This window comes from Drosophila nasuta, chromosome 2L (assembly GCF_023558535.2).
Source record: "Drosophila nasuta strain 15112-1781.00 chromosome 2L, ASM2355853v1, whole genome shotgun sequence".
In the NCBI taxonomy this organism is placed as follows: domain Eukaryota; kingdom Metazoa; phylum Arthropoda; class Insecta; order Diptera; family Drosophilidae; genus Drosophila; species Drosophila nasuta.
In genome coordinates, this window is record NC_083455.1 from 16,178,637 (window position 1) to 16,199,425 (window position 20,789).

Sequence of the window (20,789 nt, forward strand, 5' to 3'; positions counted from 1 at the left end):
ACTCATTATAGTGTATTTAGTATATTGCATTGAGTATATTTATCTACATGTTGCTTACTTATTATACCGTATTTAGTAATTCTCAATATACAACAATAATAAATAATTTATTTCTCTAAGTTAATACAGATATGCATCCAATTTGTGGGAGGCAAAAGATGAAATAGATGACAAATGTTGTGAAATGTCTTTTCCTTTTAAAATAATCCGTTGTATTTGTGCTTACCGATCAAGACTGATCACGTCGCTCAAATTATGTATTCGGAAGTATAGAGTTGTAACAGAGATGACAGAGTAATAAGGAGAGCATAAATAACATCATGAGAGAGTTGCTAGAATAGCCGAAAGAGCATAAAGTGAATATGTGTGAGTGTTTCGGCACTCGTCCAACTACAAATTGATTAGAAATATAACAAATATTTAACTGTAGCTTTGAAGTTACAACTATTCAGACAGTATAGGAAAACGTTGCTATAAAATACAGAGTATTATCTAGTCGAAAGCAAAGCCTTAAATATGCTACTCCACTTCAAAAAATAAAGAATATAGAAAACGAAACGAAACGCAGCTTAGCCCCTGAACATAGCCCTGAACTTTGGTTTGGAACATGAGAAAAGCGTCGATAGAATCGCATGAAACTAAAATCGAGCATTGTTGAAGTGTTTTTTTTTGTTAACTGAATAAATATAAGCACTTTATTGCCATTAAACGATGTACAAATGCGAGTGCGAGTCAAAGCGCTGCGTATGAGTAATAATAATAATAAAAAACTTGGCTAATGCACTTAGCCTGACTAAAAACAATGTTAAGTGTCGGCTGGCACTTAATTTAAAATGCATATTAAACGAATATTAAGTTCAACCAGGAAATGGGCAGAGCTGAGCTCAGCTGAACTGAACTGAGCTACTGTTCTTGTCTGCCTTTTGTGTTTTTGCATCGGGTCACATTTGAGTTAAGATTACCTTTAATTCGCATTTGGGGCGTTTATTGAACTCTGGCTAACCAGGCGAATAACACGGCGATGCATCATAAGAGCAGCCAAGCGTTGCAGCTGTGCGCAAATTGCCAAAAATCACTACAACAGCTACAGCAAAAATGCGATGCAAATTTGATAGCCTAATTACAGGGTACAAGTGACACACAGCTACTCATTGCTTATGTGTGTGCTAATTAGGCTTGTCTGTCCGACCCAATCAGTTCCAATCTGTGCTTTTAAACCCATTTGCCTGTGTTTGAGCAATTGAAGGGTTCGCGTCCAATGCCCCAATAATATACAACAAATTATCAACTTACTCGTAAGTGGCACAACTGCAACCTGCTGCTTGCAACATGTTGCAAGCGAACGATCGAGCAAGAGCTCAATGATGATCTTACTCGTACGCATGGCCATCTGTGGTAGCCTTGACCTGGTTCTTGAAAAATAACTGGCAACAATCAACTGCCAACTGGCAATTGGCAACAACAGCCGCGACTCCAGCAGCGTATTTTGTGTGTGTATTTGGCCACATGCAACATTCAACAAGGCAGCGGAGAGAGAAGCCAAGTCTGCGACTTGTTGCAGCTGTTCACTTTGCTGCCACTTAACCGGTTTCGCTTACCATGAATACCCTGTGCACTTGCTGCTGTCCAATTGAGTCTGTACGAATATTGTCGTAGAGTAGTAAGTAAGGATTTACAACAACAACGTTTGAAGATTCCATAGCAAAAATTCATTTCTTTGATTAAAGAGTTTTGAAATTTTTATCTATAAATCTTCAAATTTAATAGTGTAACAAAATAGAAGCAAGCTAACATAAAGTATAAAATCACTAATCTGAATATAAAATACGTATTTATTTGAGTAATTCATTTTAAAATAATTTTACATTTTTGCGTGAAAACTATTATGATGATTTCCAAATTTTAAGGAACTACAATTTCTATAGCAACAATAACACTTATAAGAAAAACAAGTAAATAAGCTATCATTTTGAATAAAAGCAAAACAGTGCGATATTAATTTTAAAATATACCGAATAATATACCACACAAATGCGAATATACCAAAAGTCATATTTGGTATATCGATGAAGTACTACATTCTAAATATATCATAGGGACAAAATATACCAGATTGTCAAACAAAGCAACTAAGACCTGATTGCGGTTGGCGTAATTTCCCATACAGAAGCATTTCTTAAATGATATATAAGATTTGTATTCGATTGCAATCCAATTCTCAGTATATCTAGTATTTTACAGCTCTATCCCAATTCTCTAGCTTCTCTAGCGACTCTAGCTTCAAAATTCCGCTTCTTATTCGATTTTTATAGTAGAAGACATTAAGTGATTTCTTTAAGTGCAGCATATCTGCAAGTTGATCACTCTTTAGTCACCGTCTGTGATTGCTTGTTGAGAAGCATTTGACGTCGTTTACATGCGATACGCCCGCAGCTTGCACGCAGTTTAGTTGGGCTTCAAATTCGTGCGTTTCGCTTGCGTTTCTTTTGGCGGTCAACTAGTTGTGCGTGCGAGTGCCGCCAGCCCGAAAAGGGGGCGTGGCAAGAAACGCACAAGCAGACAGACAGACAACTAAAGTAGCCATACATCAATGTGTATGAATGTATGTGGTTGCATACAATTCATACAGTTCATCAGTTGCTTCGTATGCCGAATGTACAAACAATTTATTGCTTCACAACTACAGTATTCACTCGCTAATAAGGAAAGGTTAAAACTTTTTAAAGAAGAAGATCTATTCTAAATTGACTATTAACTTTTAATAATTCGCATTCATCAATAAACAAATAAACTCAACTGCTATTCAAAACTCGATTTCTTAATAAAATAATGCTGGCTGAAGTTTAATAAATATAGCGACGATAATAAATAGCGACTGCTATTCAAAACTCGATCTCTGAAATTTTATGGCAATAATTGGCCATTGGATCAAATTACTCATTATAATCAAATTAACAGCAATTTGGACCACCCGAGCAATTATCTCAGACCCGCAATAAATTCGCAAGTTATTTAACTACATACTCTAGTCTACCATTGTCTAGTTAGTTGAAATTCAGAGGTGTTTCTCTCTCTAGGGAGGAAAGCTACATTCTAACAAAAGTACTTTACACTGGCAGCTGCTAGAAATTTGGTCTAATTACTAAACAATAGACAATTAGAGTGAATTAGTTTAACCACTGACAGCGATCAACAACTTCACAGCTTTCTGCAATTAAATTTCGCATATTTAAATTTTTATAGATATTCGTATCTAATTTCCACAATAATTTCACACAAATTAAAAACAAAGCACTTGCAAATAGAAAGGGAATTTCAACTGCAATTATATGGCTGATTTATCAAACAGCGATACACAAATAGATTAGTAGTTAACGTTGGCGAATAATATGTGTTCTATGAGTGTAAAGAATCAAGAATTTTGAAAACATTTCTTGTACTTTCCCATCACTTAAATTCAATTAAAATACAATGTATTTAAGTTGCTTACAAATACCTCTTAATTACACAAGTCACCCTTTAGTATATATCTTTTATTCAACTCAAATCGCTAAGCGTTGCTTTAAATGCGCTGCGCTTAAATTTCTCATAAATTAATAAATATTACGTATACGCCTGTGTTGCGCAAAATGTTGGTAAACCAAACAAATTAGCTTAAAGTCTAACATATTATGCCTACACTGGCGGCATGTCTGCTTTGGTGTTTTTGTTTTTGGTTTTTTTGCACTCGCTCGTTTGTTTGTTGTTGTTTTTAAAATTTAACAGGCAGCCGCAGCACAGCACCCCAAAAAAAACACACCCACCACCCCTCCACGAACGGCACTCAGCCAATAAAATGTTACAGCTACAACTACAGGGTGCCTCGGTCGTCGTCTTCCTTCCCTGACCTGTAGCATACTTAGTGGCGTCCCGGATTAGCTGCGGCTCTGGCGCAACATGTTGGGCACCCCGCCTGATCCTCTCCCCTACCTCCCTCCCCCTCTCTCTTCCCCTTTTCGGTGTGTGTGCGTTTTATTTGCCCTGTGGTCGCCTGGGGAAGTCAGGGCCGCGTTTTGCTGTGTTATATTTTTTATTTTTATTGCCGCGCTTTCAGGCCTTAATTAGAATTGTAACCATAGAACAAGTATAGCTGTTGCTCCTCCTCCTTCTCCTCCTCCTGCTGAATGCCCCTCGATTGCTTGTTGTTATCAGCGGCATGAAGTTAGCATAGGAAAGTGATTTAATTTTAATTATGAGCCCTTTGTTCATTTTAAAATGGTAATTTCAGTAAAATGCCCCAACCAGTTGTTACTCAACCGAGTAAAGTAGTAGGTGCTGTTGTTGTTGTAGGTGCTGTTGTTGTTGTTGTTGTCGGTACTACCTCGTGCTGGTTGCTTGTTACCGCTTTTCTTGTGGATCCCATTAATTTACAGTACAAAAGCCGAGGCAGCAGCAGGTAAGCAACCGGTTTTTAGTGAGCGCACATCTAATACCAAGTTCAAGGTCAAGACCGCAGTCGAGACACAGCAGCAGCAACCGCAGTGCATCATCACCATCAGCAACAACTACAACAACAACAACAAGAGTAACAGCAACAAAGGTGTGACTGCTGCCGCCACCGACGACGACGACGAGAAGAACAACAACCAAGTCGACGTTGTCTTGAAAAATTTTTCAATTTACACAAATTTGCAACACAGATGCGAGAGACGCAACGAGCGGGGGCGGAGACGGGAGCGGGGGAGGTTGAAAGAGATGTTTTGCAAGCTTAGCGCATTCAATGCTGTTAATTACGAGTAAGTACAAATACAATTCATACACACAGAGAGAGAGAGACACACTTTATAGTATAGTTAGTGGGCTCAGCTTTAATAGAATGCAATCGAAAGATTTTCCCACGAATTGCCCCATTGCAATTGCCATTGACTTTGAGACGTCAAGTGCCGCGAGTTCAGCGCGCTGAGCGAGAACTTGGCACGATTTCCATTTCAAAGGCTCCAAGAATGTGAATTTCATGGTTGAGGGTACTCAACGATGGTGTTGCGTCAAGGTAATACTCTTCCTATACCTCGCAAAATGCGAATTCGATGCGGGGTATGCTTAAAGTAGTGACACAAAAAGCAATGTTGAAGTGCTATGCTTGACAAAGCTCAATCAAAATAAGTCGGAATGTTACAGTCGAGTGTGCTCAGCTGTGAGAGACTTGTTACGTATTTTGAATAAAAGTAATTCAGTACGGTATTATTCCTATAATATACCAAATTAAAGTACCACAAAGAATACTAGAAGTATACCAAAGGAAATATTTGGCGTATTGATGAATTACTTTATTTACATCGAGTACAAAATTGTCAGATTGGCAGTTAAAGGTCGGAGATGAAAATCTTCAAGTAGAATTAGACTGAAATATCGTATATTTTCATTACAGAATTTCTTGTCTGCTTTTCAGTAAAATTATTTATTTTCAACTTCTCTATAACTGAAAGATTATATATCTAATTTGAATTGCTTCAACAAGAATTTAGACGTCAACAAATTTACTTTTCACAAATTTGTGCGTGGATTTCAGATGCATATCAGTCGCAGTCTTGAAACATAATCAAGTCTGCGCCTTGCTGATATGCAATGCTTTTTATAGTGTTCTTTAAAATACGTCAGACAGATGAAAGTTTTTATTAGTATTTTCAAAAAGCAAGAATATTCATCTTTGAAATTGACAATGTTTAAATCGCATTTAACAAAATATTTTCTTTGCTTAACTGAAATTTAAAAATTCAGGGTTTTTTCCAACTAAATTTCAATGTTTTAAATTATTTCATCAAAGAGACTACAATCCCGCATAAATTATTCGATTCTAAGCATCAAATCAAACACCTTGTAATTACACTGACAGGCCAGAGAGGATGAACATTTCGCTACGGTCCCGGCCCGTAAACGAGGATGTCAAAGGATATCCTGAATAACTCAACGTAGCCCTTGACACTTGACATTTTTTGGCCTGGCGTTTATTTCCGTTTTAGCCGTATTTCACAGCTTCCGATGGTAAAATGGCTGCTAAGGGGGAAGAAAAACCTGTTGCACTTGCTGCAGTTTATGCCATCGTAAAATATGCCATTTGAATTTGGGTATTTAACTTTAATGCCGTCAACTGGCTGGCGGCCAAAAATGAAGAGCCTGCTACTCGTAACTGGAATATTTTTCAGGGCCTGAATATGCCACAATGCTAAGCCACATTCACAGAGAGAGAATCCAACATCCAAATACACATTCAGAGCTAGAGCCAAATCCACAGACAGAGCTTCAGCTCTGTGTCGTGGCACACGCGTCGCCCATTAGGCGAGCCTGTCATTTGCTCGTCCAACGGAAGTTGTCTGTGTTAATGGAATTACATGAATTTCAACTCTGAACCACAGAGAAGCATGGCAAGCGACATTTCCGCAATATCTTCTCTCTCGCTCTCTCTCTCTCTTTCTCTCTCCCTCTCGTTTGCTGTCTGATTCCATGTTTGTTTTGTGCTGCCCATAAAGTTTTGTTGGTAAAAGTTTATCGTGGCAACCGGAAATGATAATGGCTGCATTCTTTAGTATATAGTCTCGTCGCATACACCCAAAACATTGGCTGACTTATCGCCTTAGAGTCCCAATCCAAATTCAACATAATAACAGTGTCTCTGTCTACAACTTGGCGAGCGAATGCTTTCAACCAGGCTCAAACACGTAATCTGGTTCATGGTCGCATTGCAACAAACAAATGAAATACTAAGCTGTGCTTTCTTGGTCTTTGTAATGATGGTTTACTTGAATTTATATTATTATTTTTTAATTTTTTTTTTTTTATTTCAAATAATGGTAACAAAGATATATATACATATATTATTAGAACATTTTATAATCCAATTTTTTGTATTTCTTTTTTAGGCGAGGATTAGGAAACATATGGCAAAATGAATCCATGTCGATCGAAAATGGTGAGTAAATTAAGCAAGAATTTGATTGGAAAATTTTATAAGTATTACCCCTTTAAGATAGGCAACATTTTTATTCATAATTCGTGACGCAAGATTCTTTTTGTCATTCTACTTAATGCTGAATCAGCATTGCTTAATGTTCACCGTATGTTTCTTGTGAACTTTTAATTAACTAGTCATATGGAGATATGGTATAACCTTTTTTTTGTATATATTACATGAATACGTGGACAAACTTAAGCAGGCCATCCACAGGCCTAAATGTTGTCTAAAAATGTTGTTATTAAAGTTTTTCACGTGATGTTTAAACATCCAGACTTTCTGGTAACTCGCTTTCGTAATTATTGTTTACTTTGTTATTCTCGTGCCGTTTGCCAATTGCTCGATCCGGCAACGCTGCGATTAAAGTTGCTGTGTACCACGAAAGCAGTTATTCACCACACCAAGTGATAATTACGACAAAACGGTCACCCTTTTCACTAACATGTATTTGGACTTGGCCTTCTCGGTTCATTTGATTTTGAACAACACAACCTTAACAAAATGTCGAAAGCACATGCTCCAGATCTGAAGCGATACATGGGCAAGCGAATAATGCTTTCGATGAGTGGCGCCCGCACAGTTACTGGAATATTGCGTGGATACGATCCCTTTATGAACGTGGTGCTGGAAGAAGCCGTAGAGTTGGAAAAGAAGAAAAAGAACAACATTGGCATTGTGATAGTCCGCGGCAATAGCATCGTCAATATTGAGGTTATGGAAAGAGTTTAACGACTATCTAAGCGCAGTTCCACAACTTAATGTTTAAATGCAAACTATTTATTTGTAAGAAAACATATGTATGTAACCACTTTCGTGAACCAATATACTCGAAGTTCACTCATTAAATAAATGCACATTTAAATTTCTTTGCCTGAGTGATTTAAAAATAATGAAATAATCTGACAAGTGTCCAGTTAAAAGGACACATCAACTATTCGCTCGAACTGAGGAGTTAACCTAACTAAATCTTAAGCAAAAGCAAATCAAAATACTTCTTAAGCGCCCAATAATTAATACGACTACGCTGAAAAACATTTAGTTAAGTTAATAATATTTTCTTTCAAATTTCTTTGTAAAAATAACTCGCAAAAGGTTTTCCATAGTCAAATTCCATACAATTTGTAACACGCTGTTCACAAACAAAAAATAATCGGTTCCAATCGATTAGGGTGACCAGACTCGTTGAAGAAATACAAAGCTTTTCAACACTACGCGCTTTTTCCGCTTTGACGTTCAATTTGTGGCTCTTTTGATATACAACTTTTTAATTGACAAAGAGCAGCGTGCTAGTCACTTAATTGTCAGCCCAACAAAACAAGTTTAGCAAAATGGGTAAGCAAAGTGAATAAAAAGTAGAATAAAAATTTCACTAAATACTACATCTACAAAATAGCAGAGGAATCTACAAACACGAATCTGGCTTTAATACCTGACGGCACAATTTACATAGCCAAAGTGTTGAGTGGCAACGATGAGTCCACACAGTTCAGCTTGATCACTGTCCACGAACCGATTAATGTGGGCTCCTTTGGCAATGTCTATAATGCTCTTCTCAATAAATCGAAGCGTATAGTGGCCTTAAAGCAGGTGCTACACGATCCGCTAAGTCGCGAGGTGGACGTTTTGAATTGTTTGAAGGATCACTGCAACATTGTGCAGCTGTACAAAAACATACATGTCAATTTGGGTGAACCGATACAAAAATATTCACTGCTGGCGCTGGATCGCATGCCCATGTCATTGCAGGGCTACATCTTAGAGCAGAAGGATCGCTGCATGCCACTGACCTATGTGCGCATCATTGCCTATCAAATGTTTCGTGCCCTGGCCTTTGTGCATTCACATGGCATTTGTCATCGCGACGTTAAGTTGGACCATCTGCTGATCGATCCGCTGACCATGAATCTGCGACTCGGCGGCTTTAGTAACGCCTTCTTCATCGGGCAGTCGCAACTCGCGGATCTTCGTGTTACGGCATCTTCGCGACTCTATCGCGCTCCCGAACTCTTCGGCAGCTGTTCTTTCTACTCCACTGCGGTGGACGTTTGGAGTGCTGGCTGCGTGCTGGCCGAGATCATCAATAGCTATCCGCTCTTTGAGCACTTTGACAGCGATCGGGAGCAGCTGCTGAATTGTGTTCTCACGCTGGGCACCTATGGCTTGGAGCAGGCGCCACGCATGAAGGAGGCAAGCGGTGTCAGTAAGGTGATCGTCGAAACACGTCCCGAATGGGTGCTACTCTTGAAGACCGAAGTGCCAAACGATTTGCAGGAGCTGCTCAACTTTTGCCTGCTATACGATTCCGATGCACGCATCTCAGCACTGGGAGCTTGTGCTCACTGCAGTTTTGATGAGCTGCGCCTCATGGAGATGATGAAGAAACCTATGCCAAATGGTGTCCCTTTGCCGCCACTCTTCAACTTCAGTTCGCATGAGATGAGCATCGACACGAGCTTGTCGTTGCTGCTGCTGCCGTTGAAAATCGCCGAAAAGGAGGAGAAGGAGAAAATTATAAAAACAGAAGAGGATTAGCTTTAAGTGGCATGTATATTTCTTCAGGTATTAGCATAAGTTGCCTTTTTGATCGGGGTGAGTATTACTCGCTTGCGATAAAGACACCCGCTCGCTCTTAAGTATTTGGAATTCTTTTGTAACTGCTCTAAATGAACTAAAAGCTTAACTCTTACTCTTATGTTATTTTGTTCATGGAAAATGTATTTCTTTTTACTGGCTAGTAAAACTTTGTTTAAAAATTTGTAATTTGTAATTTTTTTTTTTTTGTATGTATTGTTTTTTGATTGGTTGGTTAAATCTTGCAACTTTTACAAGAAAAAAAAAACACAATCAACTTAAATATAATAAACTATCGTAATTAATATATTTTTATCAAGGTTTTTTTTTAATTTCTCGTTTTAGTTCATGAAAATTTAAAATGTAATAATTAAAATTTAATTAAATTAAAATTAACAAAAAATAAATACAGTTTTTTTTCCCATCTATTGCATAAATTTTAGTATTCCCAGTTTTCTGCGTTATTTTCTTACCTTAAAGAGTTTATAATATATTCTAATTTGATTACAATGATAAGTAAATGTAGTTTTTTTCATTTGCAGAACTTTTATAATTGTTGAATTCAAGGGATATTCCAATTGAGCTCTAATCATCTTCCTTGTCTCTTGGACTAGGATGTTATTGTTATTTTTATTTTTCTGCAGAATTCTGCACTTGCGTTCTTATTGCTCCAGAAAGAAATTAAAATATTTAAATATTAATTAAACGGTCCTCAAATTTACTTCTGTACATATGTATTTCCCTCTCTACATAATTTTTAGTGGTTCCGCGAAAATCTCTGAAAGTTTTCAGTAGTTCAATTGAATATCAGTTTGCGTAGAACTCGTAGCATATTTATTTGGTATTTCGGTCAAATCGAACCAGACTGTTGACAAACAACAGACGACAGACCTTTTGCAAGCCAGAAGTAGACTTTGCCATGGGAGTCGAGTCGAAAGAACCGCTCTGAAAGTTCCGGGGACCACAGTAGCCTTTTCTGTCAGTCCAAAAAACCGAGAACAAAAACAAAAAGTCGACCATTGCTTTGACGGTGACAAAACGTGGTGTTTATTTCGTGACGAGCTCTCGAAGTGTTAGCATCGAGGAAAAAAAAGTGAACAGCAAAAAAAAAAAGTCGTCGAAAATAAAACGTGAAATAATTGTGAACTAAATAAATTTGGTAATCCAATTAAATCATCATGGAATTGCCTTCGATGGTGCAGCGTGCTGGAGGTCAGCTTCTAGTGCGGAGTCTGGTCAGCGGAGTCACGGTTTTTTAAAACTGGAATGGATACCAGTGAGTTAGCAGAAAGTATTCCAACAGCTACGACACATCCTCCGCTGGATGCCCAGCAGTTGGAGCGACAGCTGCAGTTGCTCAACAATCGAAGCTTTGCGCTCCCAGTGGTGAACACCGCCACCACCACCACTCAAAGCGAGGAGGAGCTGCCACAGTGCAAGATTAGGCGCAACTATAGCTGCAATAGCTGCGCGTTCTTCACGCAGAATCCGCGCAGTCACCTGTCGCATTTGCGCGATGTGCACGGCGAGAAGATCGTGATCAACGAATGCAAATTGTGTCTCTATGCCTCGCGACACTTTCAGAAGCTGGTGCGCCACATGAAGATGGTGCATGGCTGCTCCGATGTTGATAGCAGCGGTGCCGCTGGGCGACGCCACTGCAATCGCGAGGCACGCAAGCGACGCCTCGAGGAGAGCATCGAGATGCCAGCTTCAATTGCGCCAGTTGCACCATCGCTGACACAGCTGAAGAACGAACTGCAGACGCTGGAGCAGCAGCTGCTCAACAATGTGGAGGCCTTCAGTCGCCAGCAACAGCTGCAGCAGTTGCAGCAATTGGTTGCACGCAGCGGCAACATATTCTCGATGGCCTTTGAGTTCCAAATGTGCCTACTGCCGCCCACCATGCCCAGCGAGGATGTGGAACGTGATGCCGAGGTGAGCAGCTCCGATTCCGATGACTTGTCACTTGCACCTGTTGAGGAAACCAAGGCGCTGGATCTCTCGGCCAGCAGCAGCACCAACGCCAATGAATATCGATGCCAGAAATGCTCTTATAGCACACCGATTCGTGCCAGGTTCAAGAAGCATGTCAAGTACCATTCAATGCCGCTGATCAAGTGCGGTTCGTGTGATTTCCATTCGCCGTACAAATGGAATCTGGAGAGGCACACGAGGAATCATGGCACCAATGGCTACTTGATGTGCAGTGTTTGCGATTTTAGCACCAACATTAAGCAGTCTATGACTATACACGAGATGAATCACCATGTGACACTGGGACGCTTTGGACAGGATCAACAGCAACAACAGCAGTCGCCACAAAAGCAGCTCAAGATCGAGGCCAGTTCCAGTCCGGAGAAGTGGTACGATTCACCGGATCTGCCACCCATTAGCTGCTCCCATTGCCATCAGATTGTGCCGAATGCCATGGAGTTGGTCCAGCATCTGCAGCAATGCGAGCCAGCACTGCGCAGCAACTCGAATCTAGGGGGCGACTCGGACAGCAAAGAGGAAGTCAACGAGGAGGAGTATCGCAACGAGACGAGCTACTACGGGGTCGAAACAGCGCCAGGCTATGGAGAGGTAAGCTAACAACACCTTATGTCATATGAGCAACTACTTTCATATATGCCAACGCTAAGCAGGTCACAGAGCCACTGCAGCCCGAGGATTCAGATGCACTGAAGAAGGTGTTCAAGTGTCCGCACTGCACCTTTTGGGCAGCCACCGCATCGCGTTTTCATGTGCACATCGTTGGCCATTTGAATCGGAAACCTTTCGAGTGCTCGCTGTGCTCGTATCGCTCCAATTGGCGCTGGGACATCACCAAGCACATCCGCCTGAAGACAATGCGCGACAAGTCGCATGTGCAGGCTCAGGTGCTGATGAACGATGAGACGGGCAGACGCAACTATGCCAAGTACAATCAGTATCTCACTTTGATGAAAGTCAGCGCCGAGCAGGTTGCCGACGCCAAGACAATGCGTTGCGGCGAGATGCACTCGAGCAGCTCAGATCAGCATATGCTGGCATTGCCACAGCCAGATGATGAGGATGATGCACAAGCAGATGTGGATGCTGCACTCGATCTGCGAGTCGTCAGCAAGCAACATCAGGAGCAGCAGATGCCTGAACAGAATCAGAAGCCACATAAATCAAAGAAGAAACATAGAAAGAGAGAAGCTCAAGCTGAACAGCAGGATTAGACGTAGATTAGACAATTTCTATATATGTATGTTTTTATTTGTAAACCAATTTGCATTAATTTAGGAATTAGATCTAACAAACATAGAATACTATCATAATTATAATATGAGATTTTAGTTGGCAACAAAGCTATAAGGCATTTATTTATGTGTATTTTTAGTCGAATGCTTTTTAGTTAACTTAACTTGAGATTATTCTTCGAAATTGTAATACCCAAGCAGAGTTTCCATATGATTCCGATTAAAGCTGGACGATTCGGATTGCTATACCATGAAATTGTTAGATACATATTTGGAATTTGGACTCGGTATATCATACGATTTGCGAATTTAAGTTGAAGGATAGAATTGATACTGAATTGGATCCAGGTGCAGAAACCTAGCTATATATTCTTCTATATAATCTTGCCAAGTGTAGGCTAAATTGGACCGCTATATCGCTTAGTCGATATAGAAACTATTACAGAAATAAAGTATTTCGTAACTGCGAACGAATTTCTTAAACTATATCATCCACATATTTATTTATGTAGGGAAAACTGGACTTTCTAATTGGACATAAATTGCTAAGCCCTACAATTCGTTTAGTTGAGTTTTCATTCCATCGATTTGCTAGTTATGATATAGATAACATTAATATTAGTTAGCTTTGACTTAACACTGCTTGAATATTTAAGCTTCGGCTCACCGAAGTTGGTAAAGATCTTTTGTTTTTGGTTATTTTGTATTATACTAGCTGCTAACTTTGCAAGTTAAGTTGAATGTTTGAGGATAGTTCTAATATAAGCACTACATTGAGGGATCTGGATGGGGTAAGGGTCTTTAATAATAACACTTGTATGACAATCATATATTGCAATTTAGCTAAGCTAACTTCTCGTTTTTTGGGGGTAAGGTAAGGGGCCTAAAAGAAGTAAAGTTTTGCATCACACGCTGTGATGTGTGTGTGTTCACAGCAAACATTCCTGTATGAAAAATAATACTATGCATAGCAAGACGACCAGCGGCACCAAGAAGCACAGCTCATCCACGCCCAGTCGGGGCAGTAAACGCCAGCTATCGATGAGCAGATATTGCGACTGCAATATCCATGGATATGCCGATGCCCACAACTAAGTCGTCTGACATTGGACACTTTCAAAGTGCGGCGACTGACCGTGATAGTCATCATCGTCGTCGGTATCCGCATGCCGTGCCTGACGCGCCTGTGGCTTGTAGTCGGTCATATTGACCTCTTCGGCGCCAGCTGGAACAGCGATGCGTTCCCGTGCGGGCAACAAATCCTCGAGCATGGCCAACTGCGGTTGGGTGGCAAAATCATTGGGCGGCATCTGTACCTTGAACTGCACATAGAGATCGCCATGATCTGTGGGCTGCTGGAACACTGGCATGCCGCCATTGCGCATCATCTTGATATGATTGTGACGCAACACTTCACCCGGTTGCGTTGTCATGCACACATTACGTCCATCCAGATGCTTAAAGCAATGCGTGTAGCCACACAGAGCTTCGGTTAAATTGATCTCCAAGTCGCGCATATAGAGATTGGCATGGCGTCGTTGAAATAATGTGTGCTCCGCCTGCACAATGACCACATAGAGATCGCCAAATTGTCCGCTGCGCAGCTGATGTCCCTCGTTGGCAAAGGGCAGCTTCAACATGTGCGGCACCCCGGGTTCAATGTCCACTTTGCGATTCATGGGCTGCTCCACGAAGCCGCTGCCTGTGCACAGCTTGCATCGTAGCTTCTCCTTAATGGTGAACCCTCTGCCATCGCAAGTGGGACACACCTGACAAAATGGAAAGAAACAGATATATTCCTTCTAGGTTAAGCTTTCAATCAACTTTACCGCATCGAAGGCACTCAAACCCATAAATGTAAAGGCGGCAGTATGTCCAGCGCCACCGCAGGATTCGCATTCTTGACGCGCCTCCTTTGGGCCGCCGTCGCCATTGCACTTGTCGCACAGCTTTTGCCGCTTGTACTGCACCTGTTTCTCCTGCTTACTGCCCATATAGATCTCTTCCAGCGTTAGCTCCAGTTTCACCAGAATGCGTCCATCGCGACGAGTGCGTTCGGTCGTTGGAGCCCCGCCAAATGGAAACCATTGGGCGAAAAAGTCTGAGGCATCAGAGTGGCCCTCAGCACCCTCCTGCAGTCCCTTTATGCCATAGCGGTCGTAGATGCGGCGCTTCTCCGGATCGGAAAGCACTTCGTAGGCGAAGGAGATTTCCTTAAACTTCTCACCCGACTCTGGATTCTTATCCGGATGAAACTCTTTAGCCAATTTGCGATAATTCTAATTGCAATGTTAGAAATGATGAGCATAAAGTGAATCCAAAAAAAGTAACGTACTTACTTTTTTTATTTCCTCCGAAGGCGCATCTTTGGCAACGCCAAGAATGGCGTATAAATCCATTTTGTCCATTGGTTCGAAATTAAAGACACATTGCAGCTGTACTGTAAATTTTGTTAATATTATGACACTATAATAGTTGCTCAAAACATTTTTTGTTTTGCGTCTGTTTTTGTTATTTTCCAATTGCTGAGCTAGTGTTGTTGTTCGTCCCACTTTCCAAGGGAACTCGAATTAAAACAGCTGTAACAACAGCTGTTGTGTGCGCATAAAAGTATGCAATGCATTTTTGCTATGTAACTGCTCAAAAACTGCAGTGCAGTTGCATTGCTTAATTTAAAAAATATTTATGCAAACTGATAGCACACTTGCTACAGAAACTTAATGTTGCTACTGCAAATGAGTGTAATAATTAATTACTACTATTACCTTAAGCTATGGTCAAAAACAATCAATATACTTTACGAATATGTGGTTAGTTCAAATATTGCAGTGCCATTATCTTAATTTACTTTATACGATTTTTGTTTTTCAATTAATTTATTGAAATAAACTAAACAGATTAATTTATTTAATAACCAAAGAGCTAGCCTAACTTGGATGTAATAATTGAGACTGTTTACGTTTTGTGGGAATGGCAAGATATGTAGTGTGACCAAATGTGTAACAAGACAAAAAACTACATGACTCATCGTCTCACGTAGCCAGTCCCGAGTACACGTTGGGCGTGGTGAAATTTAACGATTTATTCCAACATTCGCTTTGGGCTCACTAGACGTTTTGTACGTCATATCTTCGGAAAATTTTCCAGAGATTACGTACAAATTTTACGCAAAATTTTCGCTAAAATTAAGTTGAAAAAATAATTAAATATTAAAAAATTAATTTAAAGTCGAAAAAAAGTGTTAAAGAAAAAAAAATTGCGCTTAATTGACAACTGAAGATTTTTTTCACGCAAGTAAAAATGGATCCAAAGTAGAGACGTAAAAATTTTGTGTGTGTATCAACGAAAGAGCGGAGAAAACGGAAAGCGTGAAAGCAAAAAGAAGAAATCGAAACAACTCGATTGTCGTGGTGGTGTGTGTGTGCGCAGTGCTGTGCGTGAACGTGTGTACGCTTGTGTGAGTGCGTGTGTGTGTGGCAAGAAGCAGACAGAGAGACGAAAGCAATACGGACGGGCGAGAAAAACTGAGTGTTGCGCGCCTGGAAAAATAATGGAAAAGTATGAGGACATGGATATACGACTGGGTCACATCAATGCCAAAGAGCTGGCCGATGTTTGCGACGTCAATATTCCTCGAGATGATGATGCATTAATTATGTTTGACCGATCGCCGACAAATTTTGATTTTGGCGCTGAAATTCTGTCAACAAACAACATGAAGCCAGCAGCAGCAGCCACAGCAACAACATCGACAGCGGCAACAACGAAAGCAACAAGCGAACCGCAACCAAAAGCAAATAGTGAAATCAAAACAAAAACATTGCCTCAAATGGCAGAACAAGAAATTGGCGCCAATCAAAATGCCAAAAAACTGACGGACAACAATTTAATGGAGCAACCGACATCGAAACGTCTTGAGAAATCCTGCTCCGAAGTGGATGATGAAGATGATGAGGATGAGGATGACAATGAGGATTACAAGTCAAGGTAGCAATTATTTTTAAATTTAAAAATATATATATATTTTATATCATTTTTATACTTAGTGAATATTTTTATTTTTAAATCCTATTTGCAATCTGTCTTATAGGAGAAATAACGTCTGTATTATATTAAAAATACAATAAGATTCTATACTTATAGAGAACAATTAGAATTTTAAAATCCACAAAAAATAGTTTTTATATACATATTTTTTTAATTTAAATTATGTTAATTTTATTGAAAAGTTTACGGTTTATGTGTAAAATTACACATCTTAAACTTCGCATACAAATTGAAATATTGAAGAAAAATAAAAAAAAAAATCAACTCAAAATTAAAAAATAAAAAACTAAGTTTTTTATTAGGATTATTTTAAAATTAATTGAAGAAAATAGTTATTTTAATCTTTGAATAAAATTTGAATAAATAATTATACAGATCTTTTTAATTGTGTTGTATGTCTTGTAAATGTAATATTTACAGCTGGGCCAACAGCGATGATGATGATGACGATTCCTCTAGTTCGACGGATTGCTCCTCGGCCAGCGAAAGCGATTGGCAGCGTTGGCAGCAGCAGCGCGAACTCCACTCGGCTTTGGGACGCATGCCTCGTCAGGTGATTGCCAGCATAATGCCGCACTTTGCCTCCGAGCTGCCGGCGGACATAGATGAGTCGGTGTTGTGGGATTATCTGTCGCATCTGCTGAACGAACCAAAGCGACGCAACAAGCTGAATAATGTGAATACCTTTGATGATGTCATCGATCTGGTGCAGAACTCAAAGAAGATCATTGTGCTCACAGGCGCCGGAGTGTCAGTGTCCTGTGGCATACCCGATTTTCGTTCCACTAACGGCATCTATGCGCGTTTGGCGCACGATTTTCCCGATCTACCAGATCCGCAGGCCATGTTTGACATTAACTACTTCAAACGGGATCCGCGACCGTTCTACAAATTCGCTCGGGAAATCTATCCGGGTGAGTTTAAGCCGTCGCCATGCCATCACTTCATCAAGATGCTCGAGACGAAGGGCAAACTGTTGCGCAACTACACGCAAAACATCGATACGCTGGAACGTGTGGCTGGCATTCAACGGGTGATCGAATGCCACGGCTCCTTCTCGACGGCCTCGTGCACCAAGTGCAAGTATAAGTGCAATGCGGATGCATTGCGTGCGGACATCTTTGCCCAGCGCATTCCCGTTTGCCCACAGTGTCAGCCGAATGTGGAGCACAGTGTGGATGCCTCAGTGGCAGTCACCGAGGAGCAGCTGAAGCAGCTCGTCGAGAATGGCATCATGAAGCCCGACATTGTCTTCTTTGGCGAAGGTAAGCAAGAAGCGCATATAATAAAAAAATTCAAGTTTATTTTCTTTTTTGTGTTCTAAGTAGATAATTTAGAATCATTGCAATCCCTGCTCTCTAGACTCATTTCACGTAATTTTTGGTTTGCAGGTTTGCCTGATGAATATCACACTGTGATGTCCACGGACAAGGACAAGTGTGATCTGTTGATTGTGATCGGCTCCTCGCTCAAAGTGCGGCCCGTCGCTCACATTCCCAGCAGCATACCAGCAACGGTGCCGCAGATTCTGATCAACCGCGAGCAGCTGCATCATTTGAAGTTCGATGTTGAGCTGCTGGGCGACTCAGATGTGATTATCAATCAGATCTGCCATCGACTGTCGGCCAGCGACAACGACGATGATTGGAAGCAGTTGTGCTATGACGATGCTGTGCTACGTGAAACCAAGGAGCTAATGCCGCCAGCAGATTACTATCTGCATCATCACCACCTGCATCATCACAATCATCATCATCGACACTGCCGCTCGGAGAGTGAACAGCAATCGCAACTGGACACGGATACACAATCGTTAAAGTCCAATGGTTCAGCAGATTATCTGCTTGGCTCCTCGGCCGGCACCTGCTCCGACAGCGGCTTTGAGTCTTCCACATTCACAGCAACGGTGCAGGACAAGCGAGCACAACCGACTCCACAACAGACAACGCCAATCGCCGATGATCGCGATGCGGCCATCGAGCGCATTAAGAGCGATATTCTCGTCGAGTTGAATGAAACGGCGGCTATAAGTTGTGATCGCCTCGTAGCACCGCCTGCCATCAGCTCTGGCAGCGGCAGCAGCTCGATCTCCGCCAGCAGCACCAACACAGCCAGCTATCGTCATCTGTCGATTGATTCGTCTAAGGACAGCGGCATTGAGCAGGGCGAGTTCTCCAATGCCAGCAACAATGCTCACGCCTATGTCAGCAACTTGGACACAAATATGATGGTGGAAACAAAGACAGCGGCACCCAGCTTAACGCCAACGCCGCCACAGCGCAAGCGTCAGACGACAGCGGAGCGTCTACAGCCTGGAACTTTCTATTGCCACAACAAGCACAGCTCGTATGTGTTTCCCGGTGCACAGGTGTTTTGGGACAATGATTACAGCGATGATGATGACGACGACGATGATGATGATGGACTGGCGACTGGACGTGGCGCTGATCTCTTTGGCAATGTGGTGGCCGGCGATGAGGATGCCTGCGATCTGAATGCGGTGCCCTTATCGCCTCTGCTGCCGCCCGCCTTGGAGGCGCACCTGGTAACCGAAATCACCAGTGGCGTATCAGTCAGCAGCGCTCCATCCGCTTGCAATAGCAGTCCGAGCAATAAACGCCGCAGCACCGCGGACACAGTGGAGCAATCGCTATCACCGGCAGTCGAGGCCAAGTGCAATTCGCCAGCGATTGAATCTGAAACGCCGCCACCCATCAAAAAGCGACGTCCCAGCTTAGGAACAGCTCCAACTGCTGCTCCAACAACAGCTGTCTAAATTGTTGATTCAAATGCCCGGCTATTAATTTAATATTTATTCTTTTAATGCGTCGCCTATATATTTCTTTACTCCACGAGAGCACGTGAACTATGTCTAGAGAAGCTCAAAAACAACCCAATTGCAATCGAGGCATCACATACTCTTCCCCTTCTTCGCCTCCTCCATTTTCTACACTCATCTACACAGATATGCAATTTTTACATTCATCATATTCATTTCGTATTCATATTTATTCGTCAAACACAATTGTATGTAAATGTTAGTATTTTTTATATTATTAATATTATTACCACATTAAGTTGTTATTGAGGCCTTTATAAATACGTAGTTTAAAAAAAAAAGAAGGAAACTTTCAAGAGAAGAACTTTTTAGCGCAAATTGCCTCAACTTTCTACACACACTTATACATCTATATAATTATATATAAGCTAGAATATATACGTATACTAAGAGCTGGACAAAACACCCTGTATATAAGCATCCTTGTTTTTTTGTAATTTCTCTTTTCCTTAAACACTCTTATTAACGGTTATGGCAGCTACATACATACATATATATATGTACATACATATTTACATTTGCACTCATCTCACACACACACCTACACACTCACTCACTCACATCTAAGCACAAGCACATACACATACACACACAGTCGTATTCACACCCACACACAGAGAAGCTTAGCGCCAATGACGACAAGCATTGTTGGTGTGCGTGTTAAAAAAAAATGTTTAATTAAAAACTTAGCATAATTATCAAATATATATTAAAACCTATAAATAGCCACCAAACGTAATTGTAAACTAGAGTTATAAGCCCATAGTTGTAATAATAATTGTATTAATATCAACAAAAAAAAAGCAAACAAAATCATAATATTATAATAATAATAAATCAATCTATTGAAAGTTGTTGAGCAGCTACAAAAGCCATTTGATATGATACTTGGGGTATTTTTCCAGTTAATCAATAGCTGAGCTAAGCTGCGCATGTGCAAAGTTGACACAAGCAAAAACGGCAAGAAACCCAACTTTATCTTAGCCATATCCTGTCACATTTTTAAAGGATACACATTGCAACGATCGCGAGCTCCAACTCTATCGAATGGCATCAAAATATATGATGTCATCTAAGAATCCAACACTTGAAATTTTTCAATCTCAGGGCTTAA

The 20,789-nt window shown here is 40.8% G+C and overlaps 5 protein-coding genes across 6 annotated transcripts; 4 read left to right on the forward strand and 1 right to left on the reverse strand.

Moving 5' to 3' along the window:
* The first annotated feature begins 7,289 nt into the window (after positions 1-7,289).
* On the forward strand, positions 7,290-7,759 carry LOC132798673 (probable small nuclear ribonucleoprotein G). Its single transcript, XM_060810623.1, has one exon. The coding sequence runs from the start codon at positions 7,490-7,492 to the stop codon at positions 7,715-7,717; it is 228 nt and encodes a 75-aa protein (XP_060666606.1). The 5' UTR covers positions 7,290-7,489; the 3' UTR covers positions 7,718-7,759.
* Positions 7,760-8,211: 452 nt separating this feature from the next.
* Positions 8,212-9,743, forward strand: LOC132798672 (glycogen synthase kinase-3 alpha). 2 transcript variants are annotated; one of them, XM_060810620.1, is made up of 2 exons: positions 8,212-8,320; positions 8,382-9,743. In XM_060810620.1, exons 1-2 carry the CDS (start codon positions 8,317-8,319, stop codon positions 9,518-9,520), a joined length of 1,143 nt encoding a protein of 380 aa, XP_060666603.1. In that variant the 5' UTR covers positions 8,212-8,316; the 3' UTR covers positions 9,521-9,743. The 2 variants fall into 2 exon arrangements, with proteins under 2 accessions (XP_060666603.1, XP_060666604.1); XM_060810621.1 differs by having other exon boundaries at positions 8,255-8,320; positions 8,385-9,743.
* An 828-nt stretch (positions 9,744-10,571) lies between these two features.
* Positions 10,572-13,462, forward strand: LOC132788465 (zinc finger protein 569). The gene is made up of 2 exons (XM_060795900.1): positions 10,572-12,145; positions 12,208-13,462. The coding sequence occupies exons 1-2, from the start codon at positions 10,826-10,828 to the stop codon at positions 12,766-12,768; spliced, it is 1,881 nt and encodes a 626-aa protein (XP_060651883.1). The 5' UTR covers positions 10,572-10,825; the 3' UTR covers positions 12,769-13,462.
* A 108-nt stretch (positions 13,463-13,570) lies between these two features.
* LOC132788530 (dnaJ homolog subfamily A member 1) lies at positions 13,571-15,342 on the reverse strand. The gene is made up of 3 exons (XM_060795997.1): positions 15,129-15,342; positions 14,619-15,068; positions 13,571-14,558 (listed from the first exon to the last, which is right to left on the reverse strand). The coding sequence occupies exons 1-3, from the start codon at positions 15,195-15,197 to the stop codon at positions 13,881-13,883; spliced, it is 1,197 nt and encodes a 398-aa protein (XP_060651980.1). The 5' UTR covers positions 15,198-15,342; the 3' UTR covers positions 13,571-13,880.
* A 540-nt stretch (positions 15,343-15,882) lies between these two features.
* Positions 15,883-20,548, forward strand: LOC132788410 (NAD-dependent histone deacetylase sirtuin-1). The gene is made up of 3 exons (XM_060795835.1): positions 15,883-16,776; positions 17,257-18,101; positions 18,228-20,548. Exons 1-3 carry the CDS (start codon positions 16,340-16,342, stop codon positions 19,610-19,612), a joined length of 2,667 nt encoding a protein of 888 aa, XP_060651818.1. The 5' UTR covers positions 15,883-16,339; the 3' UTR covers positions 19,613-20,548.
* Positions 20,549-20,789: the final 241 nt, after the last annotated feature.